The following is a 21,480-nucleotide window of genomic DNA, read 5'->3' as shown; positions in this document are numbered from 1 at the left end:
GAGAATCGTCGTGGGAGGCGTGAGGTGCGGAAACCATCATTTAAATTAGAAATATAGCCCCCAGACATAGGGTCAGGTTCTGAGACTGTGTGAGCTCCCCCAGCTACCGCTTGGACTCACTCACGCAACTGGGCCACTAGTACATATACCACAGATACATCATTTATATATATATCTATATATAAATATATATACATATATATATGTTCATATGTTTGCCACGTTAAGGCAAACGGAAAAAATTATCTCGAGTAGATTTTGACATTTGACTGAAACAAGAACAAGTTGGCTGCAACAAAATTAATGTGTGATAGAGCCACCACAGGATGTTTCCTGACCCGAAGCAGCAATCGCAAGGTGAGTGTGACTATGTGGGTGTGTGTGTCGAGCTTTGATTTGCACAAATTTGTTTATTTATAGCACATTAACAAATGATGCGAAGGCATTTCGTTTTTTTATTCCTTGGCGAGACCTTGTCTCTTATGAGAGCAGACATAGTCATATACATAAGGTCTTAATTCATACATACATAAGCATATAAACGTTCGCGCTATAGAATACTGTACTGTTCTCTTCTTATACATAGGCAAATGGAATTTAACATATTTGTTTGAAATGCAAAAATGAAATGTCCAAGCAAACAGTCTTAAAAAAAAGGGTAGATGAAAAATAGAGAAAGAGCGACATAAATTTGATTTTTAACTGAAGCAAACAAAAGTCTTTAAATTAGATCGCAATTTAAGATTTCTTTTGAAAGGAAATTGAATTCTAGAAGTTTGTTTTTGTCAAAAATATTTCCGTCATTTGATTGTGGAAAATGGCAAAAGTTTAGTCATAGTATTACGCATCATAAACCGCAACTAAACTGCCATAAATCCGCTGGCCAAGCACATCACATCAAAGGACAAATATATGTACATGAATTTCACTTCTTCAACTTTTTTCTTACCCTGTAAACAGCGAAGAAAATAATATGGATTTAATATAAACTAGGCTAGTCTGTTCAAGTGAAGGTATTTTAATTTATAGTACACAATTCTTGAGTCACTTAAACACCTCTTAATTAATGTAAAATCAAATACATATGTGAAATCTATTTTGAAGTTGACTTTTAGGAAGCAACTTGCAAGGGTAACTTAAAGGTCGAGGCTCGTAGACAATTCGTTGTGAATATATTTCTTTTTGCATTTCACTTGAATATTTATATGCAAATATTGCTTTGAGCTACCACTGTTTGCCGCCATAGCTTGCCACATTCTCATACATTTATTTTTTCTGTTGCTTTTTTTGTTACATAAACGATTTACTCGCCCTCTGAGCTTATTTCATTTTTCACTTTCTTTTTGTACATTCTTTTTGTTGTTGTTAAAAACAACAAACAAAATATGTATTAATGTATTTGTTTCCCTGTGTGTGTATGTGTGCACATTTATGCGGATGAATGCATAAATAAATATGCGTAAAATAAATAAAATTGCATATTTTATAAACGAGTAGCAAGGGCAACGAACCAACGAAAGAACAAACCAATCCACCCACTCAAAGTCCATGCCCACTGGCACAAGCACTTCAATCCGCCCACTTCATGGCAAAACTTGAAAAAAATAAAGTTGAAACAAAGTCGAGAGTGGAGTTGAGTCGAGTTGCGGCCACGGCATAGGCGGGACCAACGTAACGAAAACCCACTTAAATACAAATTATTAATTTTTTTCATATACCCTTTAAAAAAAAGGACTATTTTCTGTTGGTTAAGCAATTGGTGACAAGGGAAACAATAAGTAAAAAGTCTACTTAAAAAGTTGTTGGATTTCTGATCTTTTTACCTGGTTATTCTTATTCCTTCAAAGATGTTTCAAAGTTGGAATAATTAGTTGTATTAAACTTTTAGAAAGAAAACAGAAATGAAGGGTATAAAATATTTGCATTTATGGTTCGGTTTTTCGTGTAATAATTTACTTGAAATGTTGAAATTAAATTTCATTTAGTATTCCAGTGTAAAGCAATGGGGTGAAGATTTATTTAGCATCCGAATATACTTATATATAGAGCTGGAGGGGCTTGAATTAAACTTGAAGGGATTAGTGGAGGCGGAAGAAGTGGCCACTTCTTTGCTCTTTACGTTGAGAGCCTGGCAAATAATCGGTATTTTTTTCTTTTTGTGTGTAGACACATTTAGCCACTCAACAGTTTTGACGTCACGCTAAACTTATTTGATGTCCATGTGATAGACATTGATCCTGCCTGGGTCCCTTTGAATCTAATTGCATAAGGGGCACTCAGATTGTCTGTGTGTATGTGGGTGTGTGTCTGTGTGTGGGAGGGTGTGCGTATGTGCATTGCTTTTGTTTGCCAACGTATTTAAATTTAATCAATACATCACGTATACGCCTTGTGGGCCTGTTTGCCTCTAAGTGCGGGTAATGTGTCCTGCCCACAGCCCTATTGCTGTTGTTGTTGTTGCCGCCTTTGTTGTTTGCCTTAATTTGTGGTTATCTTAACATTGCCCAGTCTCCAGACAACCCAAACTTACTACCAGCCATGGCACGTCCTTGCCATGGCAGTGTCTCAATTGTTGTTGGTCTGACATGTCCACCATGTCTTCGGTTGGTTTTGTGTGCCATATATTTTGACATTAGCGCAGCAGCTGCAACTGACAACTATTATTAACATTTGCTATTGTTGTTGTCGCTGTTGTTGGTGTTGTCTGGTGGGTTTTGCTCGCTCTCTGACTCTGACTATGGCCATATTTGCTTCTTCTTTGCATTTTGCGTTCTGTGCTGTGCTGTGCTGTGCATTTGGCATTTAATTGTTGTCAGTGAAATTCCTGAAATTCCAACCAAGTGACATGTAATTGGCATGGAGAGCAACAGCAACAGCAACAACAATGGTAACAGCAGCAAGGACATTGCCAAGGGACATTTCGCTTCGTCCCATTTGTACAAAAGACATTTAAATTTATAATTATGTGGCTTGCGCTGCTGATGACGTTGTTGTTATTGTTGCTGCCTGTTCATTCTTTTGGGCCACAAGGTGAAACATGTAAAAAAGTGGAAAAAGGCTTAAGCCTAAAGCTTAAGGCCAACCAATTTGTTTGTGCAATTTAATAATTTCTTAAATTCTTTCAACAAATTACACGAATTAAGCAAATTTCAGTCACATTTTTAGTGCAAAAGTTGCTCAAGCACGTCAAGACCATCAAAAAGTTGACCAACTTCTAATTATGTTTAAGGAAGGAAAACTGTGGTGCTTGGCAGCTTCCACCCAGCTTGGGTGGTGCCGATGTTAGGGGGCGAAGGCGAATGCAAGTTTTTGGTGACATTGTGGTACTATCGCTTTAAGAACCATTAGACAAATGGCCTGATTTACAAAAGCAAATATTTATTAATTATGCCAAAGTCACAGCCGATTAATAAATGAAACCAGACAAAAATGCAAATGCCTTTTAAGCCTAAGCAATTATTCACTTCAGCCTCAAATGGCTATCAGTATCTTTCTATGTACATATATATCGGCGCAAAAACAAAGAAAAATAAAAAAAGAAGAAATGAATATGCCAAGTCACATGTTCCAACAATCAATCAATGTATGCGATAATCAATCACAAAGGACATATAGAACCCTCCTAATAGAGCGAAGTGATTGGTGGGTCAAAATCAAAGACGATAACAACAGAGAGAGGGTACATTAGGGGTTAGAGGAGTAACAGCTGGAGATTCTGGTAAATTGTACCTATTTAGGGTGAAGCCTTGACTTGGCCGGTCATTACAATTATGGTTAGTCAATTATTGAAAAATGAATTCACGATATTTTTTCATTGTTGGTTGTTTTGTTTGTAGTTTTACTTAGCTCGAAGGTGTTTGCGTGTGTAAATGTGAGTGTGTGGGAGGGTTCTGGGTTCCAGTGAACTGGAAACGAATCAGCTAAAACTGAAATGGCCGCCATTAATGGCGTCTACGCTGACATAATTACAATTCAACTCAATTTCCGTTTTGGACTTGGATGGACGTTTATTTCAGTTTTAGTTTTTTGTTTCGTTTCATTTCGTTTTGTTTTTGTTTTGCTGTTGTTGTGTTTTTGGGGGCACTAAAAATGATTTTATTGATTTGTGTTGTCACGCAACTTCCGCTAATGGTTCTCTTAGTGGCAGGTTGCTGCTGCTTTTCTTCCTCTCTCACTGTGTCTCTCTGTCTCTCTTAAACCTTCTCTTGCTTGCTGTGGGCAAGAAGAAAACTCATCAATAATTAGAAAGGAAAACCACCATGTCTTAACAGAAGAAGAAAAAGAAGGAGAAGGAGATGGAGTCGTCTGTAATGTGTTGACTATTTTCAATTAGTTGTCGCAACAGGGTTGAGGTTGAGCAGCTGCTTAGTCAGCAGCAAAAAGACAGAGCCATAAAGTTTAGGTGAGTTTAAACAGGCAGTAGTGTTAGAGCCGAGGGTTGTTGTTGTTAACGTGGCTCGAACATGACTCACATCACATGTGGCTATGAATGGGTATGTGTGTGTGTGTGTGTGTGTGGTGGTGATGGCAAATTCAACTTGTCTTGCCAATTTGCATATTCTCTTAGCCAGCGGGAGCTTTCTTCTTACTTCCTACTTTTCACCCATTTCCAGCTACTTTAACTTATTGGATTTGCCGGTTAATAAACTATGCACTTTCCAATTAAGCTAGCGATTCCCCGCTGCACAACATTTAAGCATATGCCTCCCCTGCCACCCTGGCTGTCTGTCTGCCTCATAACTTGCTCTTGCAGGCCAAACATAATGAATTAATAATTATATTCTAAATTAGTTAGACAAAACTATAACTACGTATACATGTATTTACATATATGGCAAAGAATTTTTTAGGTCCCTGACACTTTCTGGGATAGTTATATAGATATTAAGTGCTGCCGGAAGCTGTCATTGTGTTTTCTTAGTCTATTTATAATGTTTACCAAATGTTAGATTCGTAAAATACAGGCTAGCCAAAAAGCTGAAATGGTTATAAAACTTCTGACAACTTTAGATAAATACTAATTAATGATGAGCTTAAACTTTTAGATTTGTGATTATTTTGAATAAAAATGTTCTTGCAACTTCTGCTAATAATTATTAAGCACTAATAGAACAACAAAACTAGCAGCTACTAGCTATGTATATAATAACTTAAAATAGTTTTATTTGCTGTAAAAAAGAGAAGAGAAAAGGAGACAAAAGAGAAAAGCCAAAATACACTTCTCGCCTCGTATATTAGTTTGGGAATGATAGCTTGAAATTACACTTGAATATATTTTGTGAATAGTTATGCATTTCAGAGTTGGCCAACAGTGAAATGTCATTATAGTAAACACACTTTAATAGTTTAATGCGAATATACCCAAAAAAGTTGACTTTGAGAGCAGGAAGCAACACAGAAAAGAAACAACAAAAAAACTTGATACACAAGCCACAAGGACTATGCATAAAATAAAGTCTGTTTTGTTAGGTGAAGAACAAAAAGGGAGAGAGAAACGGAGAGAGAGAGAGAGAGAGAGCTGGGAGCTGGGCCGAAATGGGGGGATAGAGACAAACTTCAATGACAGCTGCACAAGTTTGACAAAGTTCCGCAACAATGGCTGAGAAGAGGCTGCTGCTGTGGCTGCTACTGCTGCTGCCGCTGATGATGGTGTATAGAATGGCTCTTTCTCCTTCCAACTCTCTTCTCTTGGCCAACACATGTCAAAGTTTGGCAATTTCATAGATTTTGTTATTTTTTTCTGCCTTTTTTTGTTGAAGAGATATTTTGTTGTTGCTAGCCAACAGACATGAGTTTTTAGCCAAAAGTACAGGCTGCTCTACACGTTGGCTGACCGCAAAAAAGTGTTGGCTTACTCTGTAGTGCCTTGTAGTCGTTGCTTGGGCATTAATCCATTAAAAAACTTCGTTTTGCTTTTGGCCAACAACTTCATTTACAAGCAATTTCGTGGAAAATCAAAGTTATACATTGTGGCCAGAGGCGTGTGACATCATCACCACCACCAACAACAACAACATCACGTGCCACATAAAGTGGGTACAGTCGCCATCACCTTTTGAGGTTGACAGAAATTGCAGTTGGCGTGTGCTGCTTGGACAGAAATCCAAGCAAGTTGAAAATGATTGCCTACTTTTCGGGGCGTCATCATCATCATGATGCATATAAGGATAAGGAAATTCACTTTGATTGACAGTGGCAGCAGCAACGAGGTGGATAGCAGCTGTGAAATTAGCTTAATTAATGCAAAGCTAAATCTTTTAGCGCGGCTTAAGTGGGTTGTTGGCTGGCCAGCTGGCTAGTAGTTTGCCACGTCACACAATTAGTTTAATTTATGCAGCAGCCACTCATTGGCACTTCACTTAAGAATATTTGCATTAAAAGCGCGCTCTGGCGTAGTATAGAATAATTTAAAACTGAAATCAACTTTTATGCATTGCAGGAGAATGGCAGATCAGTTCCTGATGTCACCGCCAGCCCGGGACGTGCTCCGCCGGGCCCGCTGCCCGCCAATCAGATGTCCTCGCTGGGCAACCAGCAACAGGGCCAACAGCAACATCATCATGGCAACCAGCAGCAGCAGCAACATCATGGCAATCAGCACCAGAACCGCGGTCAAAGCGGTAGCATATCAAATGCGGCCGGCGTTAAGGATCCCGTGCTGCTGCAGGGTGACTTTCGTAAGGTCAGCGGCATCAGTTCCGAGATCTTTCGCCAGATAGAGGCTGTTGAGAATGATCATGATCCGAATACAGCCGCCGCCCTGGAGGCGGTTGAGCGGCGGGGGAGATGATTGTGCGCATTTTGGAGCCACGTTGCATGGGCAGCAAACAAGCAGTCGATGCGGCCCACAAGCTGATGAACAAGGCCGATGGAAGACATACAGTGCAGTTGGTTGAAATTGTGAAGCGTCCGGGCCAGACATTGGGTCTTTATATACGCGAAGGCAATGGAGCTGATCGTACCGATGGTGTCTTCATTTCCCGCATTGCTTTGGAATCGGCAGTCTATAACAGCGGATGTCTAAGGGTAAGATAAAGAAAAGATAATCAAGTAGACACAACAGAAATAATTTTGTGTCCATTGCAGGTGGGCGATGAAATACTTGCCGTTAATTTGGTGGACGTCACCCATATGTCGCTGGACGATGTTGTTATCATCATGTCAATTCCCCGTCGTCTGGTTCTTGCCATACGTCAGAGACGAGGCAATCGGGGCACTGGCTCGCCGGGACCGCCAACGTTATCACGGCCAGAACAGAAGCCGCCACCGGTGGTGGTCATTAAGCGAGACCTGAGGGACGAGGATCTGGATGAAACGGATCGAATGCCGCGGCCGCGGTCATCACGTGAAAGACGTACAGGTAGTTTAAAATGGAAGCCACATTTGAAATGCTAATCCGTTTCTCCTCTCTTTCTCTCTGTGTGCAGGTGATGGCCGTGAGATGACCGAATCGCGCTCCCGTCTTGGTCTAGGCCTGAATAATTATAGTCCGCAATCGGAACAGCTGGATATGTACTATAATTCGCGAGGGGGACCACCAGTGAATGTGAATGCAATGGGAGAGCCACCGAATTGGGGCTATAAGCCGCCGCCACCGCCATCCTCGGTTATCACAGAGCAGCCCACTAAGGGTCATGGTCATGCCTTTGCTCCCTCACATGCCTACTATCAGAATGCTGGGACCTTGGAGAGTCTGGCCGAGAAAGTGCATTCGTTTTATCCGGGTGCACCTGGACCAGCTGTAGTCGGAGGTCCTTCCCGCCGGATGTCCACAGGGACTGGTAATGTGGGCATTGTCCAACAGCATGCACGATTTCCCCGTTCCGGTTCGGATCAACACTTGCCGCGTGTTGAGTATGCAGACTATTCCAATTCCCTGGGCAGGCATTCGTTACTACGTTCCAGCCTGAAGCCAGGCACAGCCGGAGGACCACCAATGCCTGTCGCAGTGGGCGGTACTCTAGGTCGCTACGGCCGTTATGAGCAACAACGCGGCGGTGTCTCCAAATACGGTCCTCCAGCGGCTGGCGCTCAGTCGTTGACCCGTCGCTCGCGACCAAATCTCGACTACTCCAGCGATACAGAGGCAACTATTGGATCTCGTCCAAGTTATTATTACTACAACAGACCCGCCATTGGAAGCATGCCTCGTGGAGCTGGCCATGTGGGAGCCGGCGGAGCAGTTGCAGCAGCTGCCATGTTGGCGGGCGCAACAGACCTCAACAAATTCAATTCACTGCCGCGGGAGAGGCCTGGAGTAAGATTACAGGGGATACGGTCACGAATCGGTGATCGCATTATGGATGAGAATGATGGCAATACATCCGCTCCGGAGTTCGATGCGAGGCGTGGACGAGATCTCAGACAGCGAATTACGGCCAGCCCCTCAATCTTCACGGCTGATGAGTATCGCGCCTGGTTGCGAAGGGCACCAAGCAGCTCGGCAATTGCGGAGCAGATGCGCATGACCCGTGATATGTTTGCTCAGCCGCGATCACATCGATTCTCCTGTAGTGCCGAGAACATTCACGATGCCCTGCGGAATGTAAGTCACCAGTTTGAAATGCTACGCCTTTCTGTACAAATTTACTGAACTATTCAATCTCTTTCTGTTTCAGACCGAAAGCATCTACTCTAGCAGAACGGGAATTCTAGGTGCTGGCACTCTGGATCGTAATATGGGATTGACTCGCCCCATTTCCGCTTTACCAGTGCGTTCGATGTCCTCGCAACATATTGGTGGAGCCGGTTCTATCCGGTCACCTAGCATACGACGTATGCGACAGCTCCTGGAACTATCAGCTGGTCCGGCAAGCCCAAGTGGTAGTATTATGAGCACTGGTGGCCATCAGAGTCCAGCGCCAACGCCCAGTGCAACTTTGCCGCGTCAGCATCGACAGATTGACATTAATCCGGCGGAATTCGCCAAATACAAGTTAGACAAACCAATCGTAGACATCGGCGGAGTATCGGGAATGCTGTGGATTCATTTGCTGGCCGGACGGGGATTGCGAACGGCTCCAGAGATGGCTGCAGGTGGCCAGCATGTGGGCGTGGCTCCCGGTGCACCGCCACCAGGACAGACCAGAGATCTGTACTGTGTCATTGAATGTGACCGTGTGCACAAAGCTCGCACAGTGGTCCGTTCAGGTGACTTGCAATTCGATTGGGATGAATCCTTTGAGTTGGATTTGGTGGGCAATAAGCAATTAGATGTGTTGGTCTACTCCTGGGATCCACAGCATCGGCACAAGCTCTGCTACCGAGGAGCCATCTCACTATCGGCTGTCTTACGGCAGTCACCACTCCATCAGTTGGCTCTGAAGGTGGAGCCACGGGGCACCATCTACATACGGATGCGGCACACAGATCCATTGGCTTTGTATAAGCGACGTGGCCTGCCCAGCTTAAGGGCCGGTTATCCCACACTCTTTGGAGCTGATCTGGAGACAGTCGTCAATCGGGAATCCAAGGGAGCGCCAGGTTGTGCACCAGTGCCCATTGTGTTGCGACGCTGTGTGGAGGAAGTGGAGCGACGTGGTCTCGATATAATCGGATTGTATCGGCTGTGTGGCTCGGCCACGAAAAAGCGCCTATTGCGTGAGGCCTTCGAGCGTAATAGTCGTGCCGTGGAATTGAGCCCGGAACATGTTCCTGATATAAATGTCATTACCGGCGTGCTAAAGGACTATCTCAGGGAGCTGCCCGAACCGCTCTTTACCCGTTGTCTCTTCCAAATGACGGTGGATGCCTTGGGTAAGTGTTTCCCCGTATCTCCACCAGCTTTCTCTCTAATTGTATTCCTCTACTTCCAGCTGTTTGCCTACCAGACGATCCTGAGGGTAATGCGAAATTGATGCTTAGCATACTCGATTGCCTGCCAAGGGCGAATAGGGTGAGTGCAGCGCATTGTTTGCCATCTTTAAGTGGATGACTCATGTTGTCTGTTCCACAGGCTACTCTCGTTTTCCTGCTAGATCATTTGTCGTTGGTCGTTTCGAATTCGGAACGCAACAAGATGTCCGCCCAGGCGCTGGCCACAGTGATGGGTCCACCGCTGATGCTGCACTCGGCTAGTGCGCAGCCGGGGGGCAGATATCGATCATGCCCAGCCGATAGCGGTATTGAAGTATCTACTACAGATATGGCCACAGCCGCAGACGCAGCATCAGCAGCTGGCGCAGCACATGACCACAGCCGGCAGTATGAGCAATATGGCTGGCGTTGCTTCAGGTAACGTACTCACTGCCCAATTACAAATATGATCCATTATATCCCAGATCCATCCACACACCAAAAAACACACAAACACTTGAAGAACTAGCAGTACACACACACACACACACACTCACACGTTTTGCAAGAGTTTCCTTCTATTTTTCTGCTTTGAATGACCAAAAATAAAAACAAAAAGTGCAGCAATTGCAGCAGCCGCTGTTTTGAGTCCAATCTATCTTTCTCCATCTCCATATTTCTCTCTCTGTCTTCACCCCACCGTTTATGAACACTTTAACACAATCTGACCCACTAAACCACCCCCAAACCACCCACCCACTCACCCTGCCTCCTTACCCGCCATTCACATTAATATTGATTAATACAGAGTCCTATGTAGACAGGTCGGCGCGGCGAGTCAACAGGGCAGCGTGGAAGCAAAGTCAGTGCGTTGCCAGCGGACAGACAGCAAATACTACTGCAGCAGCAGCAGCAGCTCATGGCGGCGGGCAATCTTCTACGCTCGTCCACTTCGGTAACCAACATACTCTCCCAAGGCCATCATCAGCTCTCAGCCACAGCCAACACTCATCTGTATCAATCAGTAGTGGGTCAGTTAGCTCAATCGCATCGAGCCTTGCAACAAGCGGTGCAACAGGTAAACAACAACAACAACAACAGTAACTGAAACAAGAAACTACAAAACAACAACAACAACCACAATAACAGCAACCACAACATTAAAGAGAGACTAATTTTTGTTTTATTAGGATCATCAGAAATTAACATTAAAACTAAACAACTAACTCATATGCATTTTCAACACTAAACTAAACACAAACTAATACTGGAATGACAGAAATATTGTTTGGAAACTATTTCGGCCATTCTGTCTAAACACACACACACACACACAAACAAACACTTACACTCACATATAACACACACTCACAGAGCAAATCAATGAAAATGAAACATGATCATAACGATTTTTCTTGCTCTTCTATTACTCTTCCTGTTGACCGTTTGCAAAGCATAATTTATATATACATATATACTTGATATCTGCTGAATTAACAAACTCTATACATATATGTATATTGAAGTCTTCTCTGTTGTTCATTTGATTTGTACGCTTCAATTCAATTAATTCATTATTTGCCCATATTGACGTTGTGTAACTGTGAAAATGAACATATATTTACTGAATATTGTCAATTAAATTGTATATCGAAACTCTTTCGATACAAACATTGTAATCGCGAATGGTAATGATGATGGTTTGAGCGATGTGATTAATGTTAACGGCGTGTTGAAAGCATGATTGGCCCACTACTGGTAAAACTATTTAAAAAAAACTAAACTATACATAATGACCACACCCTTTCCCCCCATTTTTGTATCATACATATAAATATGTCTAACATTCGAATCAAAACTATGTGTATATACCATTCCACGGCCCCCAGCCCCCGTCCCCGTCCACATACGATTAACTGTATGTTAGAGAGTTAACTAACACATGCTAACAACTATCAACAAACCCAAATCGTCCACCACACGCTAATTGCCTCTATGTATCATTACATTGTACAAATGCATACATACATACATATGTATATCTCTTGAAAACCATCATTGTACAAACTTCATCAATCATTGACCATTCTTAATCCCGCCATTAGTCTCCCTACCCGTCCCCAACTAGGACAAATTCCTTAGTCAGTCGGTTGTGTACAGTTGTTTAACGATGCAAAAAGTTTTGTTGTTGCTTTTGTCCACTTTGAGAATATTAAGCACATCACCACTAAAAGCACCAAAAATAATCAATCCAACTAGCCTAAGTCTTATAGTCTTAAGCGGAGTAACCAGTTGAGTACATTTTTTGCTTAGTCACTTGTCTTAAATTGTTTTATTTGCATATATATGAAACCAATCCCAGTCAATATATAGTTTTCTAATAAGCTTTCTTAAAAGTTCTCGAAATTGATAAAAGAAACTTAAAAAATAAACCTTTAAGTTTTAAATATATTAACTGTCTATATATAAAGCATTTATTAATATATTTAATACATTTTGATAATTAATTTCATTGTGTAGATGAATGAATATTCAGATCAAATGTTTCGAATGTTCTTTCTAAAGTTTAGGTCTGATTAAAACTTAAAGAATCACACAAATTATGTAGAAGTTTAAAGATATGAAAATTGAGATACTGATTTGTAAGAAAACAAAAAGATTAGAGTCAGAAGAGATTTGATTTGATTTTCCCACTAAGCTTAGACTTACTTTAAGAATTAAATTACACAATTTTAAAACAGGATTGTAAATAATGAATTACAAAATGAGGCAAGTTTGTTCCCTGTCCCTTTTGAGACATGTAACTGTTATTTAGGACGATTTTTAAAAATTAAGTATTGTAAATTGTTTAACTGCTTTAACTAACTTCTACTTGGTCACCCGCACCCTGCATGTTTAGCACAATTCACTTATATCCATTAATTCACCAACAATCACAATAAGTATTCACATAGAAAACATGGATCAGAGATTGGTTTACGAATTGGCCGCACCCCCGAATCAGCACCAGAACACCGAAACAGTTTTGTCTTTGTCCTTTGAATGTTCGTCACACACATACACAACATCACCTACTAACACACTCACAAGCAAACCCACACAGCCAAGAAATTTTTGTGTCAAAATTGAAAATTCCATTATATACACTGCACGTATTGTGTCTCCTTGCTCCCAAGAAACCCCACGACAAATATTTGAAAATAACAATTAAATAATTTCCATGCTTTGTAGATTAAATTTTGACCAATTTTCTTTCTTTTTTGTCTTGTCTTTCGTTCCTTCCCTCTGTTCGCCTTAACGTTTATTGCAGCCCTATCAATTGGCGGGCTCAGCGGGCTCAGTAATTCCCGACCAATCGCCACTGCCACTTCCAGGCACACCCTCCCCAGGCAGTAGCTCGGCTTCGACGGGCTCCGGCTCGGGATCGGGTTCGGGATCGGGTAAAAGTAAGTAGCCCAAATGATGACTCTTGACACTTGTGATTATTAATAACGATTGTTACCCCTTAGGCACTGATACAATTAAGCGAGGTGCTTCACCTGCATCCGTCAAACATGTGAAAATTATCGATACTGCCAGCCCCTATTCGATTGTGCAGAAGAAGCCGCCACTACAGAAAGATGTTCACATTGATCTGACAACGCCCACCACCCAATCGGATGCTCAAGGCAAGGGCCTAAGTAGCACCACAGCAACTGCAACTCCACTTCGCAAGGGCAATGTCGATTTCTATGAACCGCACAAACGTGATGACTCCAACTCCAGCTATAGCTCCTCCAAGTACGCCAGTCTGGATGCCAAAAAGACCAGTTACGGCAGTAGCAACAACAACGGCATTAGCAGCAGCAACAACTACACGCCCAGCAAGTCGAGCATTTCTACTGAAGATTACAAGGCCATACGAAACAAGTCGAGTGCCACCTCCAGTTCGAGCTCATCTCAGGCCACAGTGCTGAGTGCGGCAGGATCAACGGGTACATCGGCACCCACCACATCCTCAGATGACTCGGACGATCTCGTTTCGTACAAATCATCGGCCTCTACCAATGCTCTGCTGGCCCAATCTCAGGCCATGACCACCAGCCAGCTGATGTCCAAGTATTTGAAACGTGAACCGCGTGTCCAATTTACACCCATCAAGTCACCGGAATCACCATCACCGCCAGGAGGTGGCGATGGTCTGCCCAAAGGTACCTATCAACTGATAGCATCAGGCGGCAGCTCCTCTTCCTCCCCTTCCGTGAAGCCTAGTGCCACAACGGGAGCCATCAGCAAGTACACAACATCATCATCCGCTGATACCAGCAGCCAGAGAATGCTCTCGTCACCATCACGCCTGTCCAAGGATAACAACAAATCCAATACAAGTGCAGCAGTGAGTAGCGCTTCCACCTCGTCGTCCATTGTGTCGACGGGACGTCGTCTATTCGACAGTCTGGCCTCGTCATCGTCCTCGGAAACGGAGACCAAAACCTACATTGGCGGCACCACAGTGGCCAGTTCGGCAAGCACCACCACAACCTATACGAATGAGAGTAGTAGCCATAAGTCAGGTTCGGGTTCAGGTTCGGGGGCGGGTTCGGAGCACAGAAGTTTCGGTAGCACACTATTTGGTAGCAGTGGCTTGGGCAACGGTTCGTCAAGCAATCATTCTAGCAGTAATAACCATCATTCTGGCACGAATGGCAATGGCACTCACAATGCCATGCATCTGTATGGAACCCTGCCAAAGAAAGATGGACCAAGTGCCGGAGCCGCTCTCTTTGGCGGCACAGCCAGTTCCTCATCATACCATTCCGGTGGCAGTGGCTCTGGTACGGCCAGCAGTAGTGGGGTTAGTTCCATGACTGGTTCCACCAATAGCTATGATTTCTATACGAGCAGCAGCAGCTCCCACACTAGCAGCAGCTCTCGTCCCTTTGCCAACGGGGGGTAACAATTACCATACACTAGGCACATATAGGGCTCAGTATGCGGCAACCAATCCATTTCTCGATGCCTTTGACGAGAAGCCCCACAGCAATGGAGGCGGCAGTGGCAGTAGTAACAATGGACACCACATCAGTGAGGATAAGCTAGGCGCTGCATCGGTTGCCGCCGACAAGCGAACATCCGTAATGTCTGCTTTTCAGTCGTCGGGTGAGTCGTCCAAGAACGGCAGCGATGAGTACGATGATCTCAAATGAGTGAACCGTCGGAATAGGACAGAGTATCATTCAATGCCTATAATGCTATAGCTTAACCGTTATTCATACATAACAAAACCATGCTGAACGTGTTCTTTTGGAGTATTTACAGTTTACAAATTTACACAGAATTAAAAAAGAAAAACAGAAATTTAAAAAATAAATAAATATGCTAAAAAGCTAATAACAAAACAATCTAATAGAATACTATTAATTATGAATAACTAAAAGGATAATGAAATCTACATAATATCATAAAGAAACCAAATGGCAATCCACTGAGAGACCGATAAAAAAGCGAATTTGCTTCAATAGCTTTGCCCCTAAATAAAGCAGCTTCAAAAATTTCAGTCAGTTGCCTGAAACGAAACAAAATAAAGACCCAGGACATTATCGAACAGTATTTTATAAACAAAAGACATAAGAAACTAAAACAAAAACGACAACTTTTACAAAACATAATAATAATAATAATAATAATGCTAATAGTAACGATAACAATGGAAACAGTTTAAACAAAAGGTTGAACACGCATTTAATTTACCAAAACAAACAAACAAACTACAGACCCAGAAGACCCTCCCAATAAATACAATTTGACCCAAAATATGGATATATAAGGATTCAGCAAATTTAACAACTACATTTCCAAGATTTCAACCTTCCTCTCAAAAGCATATGTACATATATACACATCTAACATATACATACATATATCGATTGTATATATGTTTTGATGTGTGACCAATTCTTGACTCTCTCGCTCTTTACTATCGAACACTTATTATTGGACAACTTTTCGAGCAATATATACACTCATTATATATGTATTTGCCTACAATCTTCAAGTCCTCTTATACATAATTATATATATAATATATATAGCCCTATATATTTCTATACAGACACATCATCATCGTATGAATGAATATATATAAACAACTGAAACTAATTCAAATCAGGCAAAGCGAACGCTAAAAAGTATGCTACTAAAATTAAACAAACACTAACTTGGACAAAGAAACGAACATACACACTCACACACACACACCCACATAGAAAGACACACCCAAACATACTAACAATACATGAATTTATGGACGAATCAATGTGCTTAGTTTTTTTGTATGAAACAAAGTCTGATATACACACTAATATACAACAAAAAACAAAAAAAGACAGTATAACATTTAACAAGAATAAAAAAAAAAAACAAAAACGTAAGATAACAAAATATACAACAAATAAAAAACCAAAAAAAAAAAAAAAAGAACAACTAAAATTATGATCTATATATAATATATATATATATAAATTATATGGATAACAAATTAAAGAGGCTTTGCAATTAAGACAGTTTTTACAGGCATTATGTTTGAATGAAGCTTTTTTTTTTATACATAAAAAACAACAACAACTACATACTTACTTACATATATGGCCAACTGTGCTTAACTCGATATAGAAATCAATGCGAAATCAATATATACATACATATAACAACTCTGCTACATATAAACCATTATTAAATTGATCTTCGATAACAAAAATCTAACATAAAAGAAACTGTAAATACCCACAACGTTTGTGCTTTAACTATTGTGTCAGTCAGTCAGTCAGTCAGTCAGCCGATCGGTCAGTTAGTCAATGTTTGTCAGTTCAATATAGTTTCTAGTCAATCTAGTGATAGGCTTTGGGCATATATCTAGCATTATTTAGAGTAGAGTTAATTAATTATTATTTATATTTATAACTTAGTCAGCCAGGGAGCAGAGCATATAGTAAGCAATAAATAAACTAGCCTAAACCAATTAATTACAAGCTATTCGAAAACACCAAATTAAACAAAAAGGAACGAAAGAATCGAAACAAGAGCATTAAGCATATAATAGATAATATATTGGAAAATGCAAACATAGCAAACAAAAAGAAGAAATAATTATCTGATTTATTTTAGTTACCGAAAAACCACAAATCATAATCATTCGTCTTCATGAAAAAAGTACAACTTCCTAGAGCAATGACACACACAAACAGACACCAAATCATATTCACATTCAACTTGAGATTCAAATTCAATTAACAAACCATACATATACATATATACATACCTACCTACCAATATATATACACACATATATATATTTATAGCCAAAATTGTGCATTATTTGTTTAAAAACTATAAAAACAATTAAATGGATAAAGGACAAAATAACAAATGGTAAAGAAAGCGCAGCCAAGTTGAGATTTTAAATAGCAAATTATTCAGTTAATTGTTGTCAAAACTTTTATTTTTGATTTTTAAATGGAAAAGCTAAAAAAAAAAAAACAAAATAAGTAACCTTGAACGTGTTAAACATGATATATGATTCTCGAAACCAAAGAGTTAAGAAATTAAAGGCTTAAGAGCAAAATGATTTTTATATAAAACAAATAGTGAATTGTTGATTAATACATTATCTAGAAAGTAGAGTTTTTAAAAGTCGCGAATGAAACAAACGTAAACAAACAATTATTGTGCCCCCATCCTAAATGATTTTAAGAATTTTCAAGAAACCAAAGAGAAAACAAAAAACATTGTTACTACAGCTGTCGCCTTCTTGTTTACTAAGATTTTTAACTCGTTCCCCTTTACATAAATATAAATATATGTATCCTTGCAAATCTAAATTCAGCTTAATCTGACATCATGTCTGTCCGAATCAAAAGCTTAGTTAACTATACTTAGAGTCAAATTAATATCGTTTAACCATATCATCAAGCTAACGACGGTCCAAACAGTAGTTATACTTGGAGAAAGTCTTCTTAGACTGGAGTTGGAATAACGATTGAAAACAAATCGGTCTTAACTATATATAATTTAAGTTGTGCTTATTGCTGTTTAATGTTATTTGCAAGGATATCAAGAAATCAAAAAATACTGCGGCTTAGTCGTCGAAATCTCCCTTTAGTTTTCGTTTCCCTGTTTTTATGATTTGTTCCCCCAAAAGCTTTAATCGTTGAACGACCCTAAGAAAACAAGTTACAAAACGAGCATCCAAAAAGTGTATTCTAACTAAAACAAAAAAAAAAAAAATTCGAAACATATAAAAATATAGAGCAGCAACTTTTCAATTGGTTTTGCAAAGTGTTGTGGCTTTTTAGTTAATGAATATATATACTTATATACATACACATAGTTAGCATAGCTTTAAGACAAAGGCAGAGGTGGATTCGTAGTGGATTTGTGGTGGTGGTGGTGATGGTGGTGATGGTGGTCGATAGGGATGTAGTTGTCTGTAGGTAGTGGAAATTTTTGGTTATGGTCTGGGGCGGGGGGTGCTTGAATTGCTGCGTGGGAATAAATGCTGCTACTGCTTGGGCTTGGGCTATATGTGTTGTGTTGGCTTAATCCTGGCATTTGTACTTGTACTTCTATATGTATGTGTATATATAGAAATATATATTACTTATAAATGGAAAATATATCACTGTGTCATATCGTACATTTAAACCTAAAAACAGAAAGCAAATTCGACATTAGAAGTGCAAAAGAAATTAAACTTAAATAAAAAACGATAAGAAAAGAGAATACAAAACACAATAATTAAATACATAAATTGTTAAAAAGAAAAAAAGCAAAACCAAAGTATTCACATAGCGCGTAAACAAGTAAATTAATAGCGGCAGAGCAGCAACTATAGTTAAATAAAAAACCAAAAACCAAAAAGAAATGTCAAATTGATTGGCCGTCATACCAAATACTACAAATTGTATATGCATTTAACTTAGACTTAATAATGATGAAATAATTAACTAAATTAATGGACAAATTACAAGGCAAACTCACAGACACAACCACACACACACACACACACCTACAGAAAAACACTATGTTGAAAGCAAATTTGGCAAGCAAATATGAATTGATACATGAATAATACACAATTTAGGATTTAATGTTAGTTAAACAAAAACCAAGAAAAAAATAAATAAATAAATTAAAAAGAACCGACGACAAAAACGAACTAATTTACTGAAATGTATTGCACAATATCGTACACATTATAAATACATAAATAACTACATATTTAGCGAAAGGGAACTAAACCAAACAAAAAATATAAAATAAAAACAATGTAAGGAAAGTAAACACGATAGTGACGCTAGCAGAAATTACACACACACACACTCACACACACACCCACATACACCCATAGAGATATGTTTCGAATTGGTTTTCATTTCTCACCAGATCGGTTGTATTAAGGTTTTGGCTAAGTTGCCCATACATCCCATACAGTAAAACATATGTATGTATATGTGACGACTTGATGCACATACTAAAATGTGCCTAATACTAACTAAACGTTTACTTAACTCTTTGCGAACTTACTTACACCCGGATTAATTACTCATTTCTTGTGAGAAACCTTTGATACACTTTTCGGGGATTGATTTTCGGTTTCTTCTCCCTTTTTTTTTTGTTCCCAAGGAATTAGTAAAATTGATGAACTTAACACAGTAAATGGAGACCAAATGCTCAGGGCTTTAGCGAGTTATAATAAGCAAGAAAACAAAAACCAAGAAAAACAAAAATATACAAAAAAAAAAAAAAAAAACAATGTATACAATGTATCAAGAAAAACTGAAAACAAAAAGAAAAACTAAGAACTAAGTATTACACTTATCATGAGCATGCTCCATCAATGTTAATACATAAATTTAGTTGAAACTTTTAGCTCTTTGTCAAAATACACACACACACACATATACACATACACAAGCAGAAACAACAAACAAAATAAAGAACAACAAGAACAATCCAAGCAGCAAACAAATTTACAAAAGCAAGCAATCAATTTGTTAATAAGACTGAAATCACCATAACAACAACAACAAAAACAACTCCCTATGCCAGACAGAGAGTTTTCATCTAACACCAACACACACACACACACACACAGACAAAACATCCACAGCAAGATGGATATCTTACTATTTTCGAAAATCCCCAATATGAAAAGTATTTAATTTCATTATTTTCAGTATGAAATTAAGTTTTCAAATTTAATTTACATTTGAAATATTCTAGCGCGTCATACAATTCCTAAAACAAAACAAAACAAACAAAACCAAAATGTAATAGAGAATTATTAGAACAAATAATAAAATACAATAATGAGAAACTATTAAAATGAATACAAAAACAATATTACCACCAGCATTTTGCTAACTACTTAATACGCCAGTTAAATAAATCGAATGCAATAAAACAAATGAAACGAAAGAGGAAAATGTTTAATAAAACAATAAATAGTTTACAATTAAATAGTTGAGAATCGAAACAAAAATCGGAGAAAATAAAGAGATAATGGCGTTATTAGCTGGAATTTTGCTAGTATACAAAGTAGAGGAGAGTAAACAAAAACAAAAAAAAAAAACATATTAACAAATTACAAGTAACTAAAATCTATTTAAAAACAAAAACAAATACCTTATTCTAATTGTATTTGAAAATCATTTTCTAAAACCCACCACACATATACGAAAAACAACAACAACCAAAATGAAATTATTGATGAGAATGTATTTACCTTTTTTCTTAAGAATTTTCACCCTTCCCCCCTTTTAATCCTTATTCCAACTAATTGCATATGTATGGAAACCTTGGCCTGATTCCTTAAACGCAGCAATATCTCAATGTTAGTTATTTAAATAAAAAACAACAAAAAGAAAACCAAACCAAAATTTCAACAATTTCAGCAGAAAAGGCGATCAAGAGAGGGAGATAGAGAGAGAGGAGACAAGTGTATAATGAATGTAGAAGGACAAGACCAGATAATACTCTGATTTACCACTGCCACAAAGTAAAAAGTAATTGAAGTAACATTAATCTAGACATAATACCAACAAAACAAATAATAAGGATACATTCATAGACACACACACACACATACACACACACCACATACATTATATATGTATAAATACTTTGCATATAGCGTATAACATAATTATTAACTATATTGAAAATCGACAAATATTACAAGAAAAAAAAACAAAGAAACTGCATTCGTGTTTGCTTGCATACATACATACATACATACATAGGACAGCGGTAATATTGTATCTAAATGCATAAGTAAACAAGAAACAAAAAACCTAAACAATTATTATTATTTATTCCGAACAACAAAATGATAATAACAATAACAATTATCTTACAAGAAACCCAAAACAAAAACTAAATCCGAAACAGTTCTTTGCGTGAGAATAAAGCGATGTTACATTATTTAATGAAAATATATACATATAAATAAAAATGATCATACGTGAATTGAGTTTTTATTTCAAATATTCAAATTACTTTCAAAAATGAGAAAAGTGTAAGTATATTTAACTGAAAGCTAAAGCTATCCTTGGCCATGTTGCTCATACGACATGTTGCATAGCCACCAACATGTTGCTCAACTGACATGTTGCCGAGTGTTCATGTTGCTAGATGGTTTAACATCTT

At 39.0% G+C, this 21,480-nt stretch overlaps 1 protein-coding gene across 1 annotated transcript; it reads left to right on the top strand.

Annotated features, from left to right (window-relative positions):
- The first annotated feature begins 285 nt into the window (after positions 1-285).
- RhoGAP100F (Rho GTPase activating protein at 100F) lies at positions 286-21,300 on the top strand. Its single transcript, XM_068298093.1, is given in 13 exon segments — positions 286-357; positions 6,440-6,776; positions 6,779-7,026; positions 7,087-7,354; positions 7,428-8,545; positions 8,619-9,756; positions 9,816-9,895; positions 9,956-10,087; positions 10,089-10,233; positions 10,620-10,873; positions 13,106-13,241; positions 13,305-14,722; positions 14,724-21,300. Coding segments are annotated over 13 exon segments (5,586 nt in total). The 5' UTR covers positions 286-303; the 3' UTR covers positions 14,982-21,300.
- Positions 21,301-21,480: the final 180 nt, after the last annotated feature.

The sequence above is a fragment of the Drosophila tropicalis genome, unplaced genomic scaffold (assembly GCF_018151085.1).
Source record: "Drosophila tropicalis isolate 14030-0801.00 unplaced genomic scaffold, ASM1815108v1 contig_859, whole genome shotgun sequence".
Taxonomy (NCBI): domain Eukaryota; kingdom Metazoa; phylum Arthropoda; class Insecta; order Diptera; family Drosophilidae; genus Drosophila; species Drosophila tropicalis.
The sequence above is the reverse complement of the archived record's forward strand: the minus strand, read 5'-3'. Positions and strand labels throughout refer to the sequence as shown.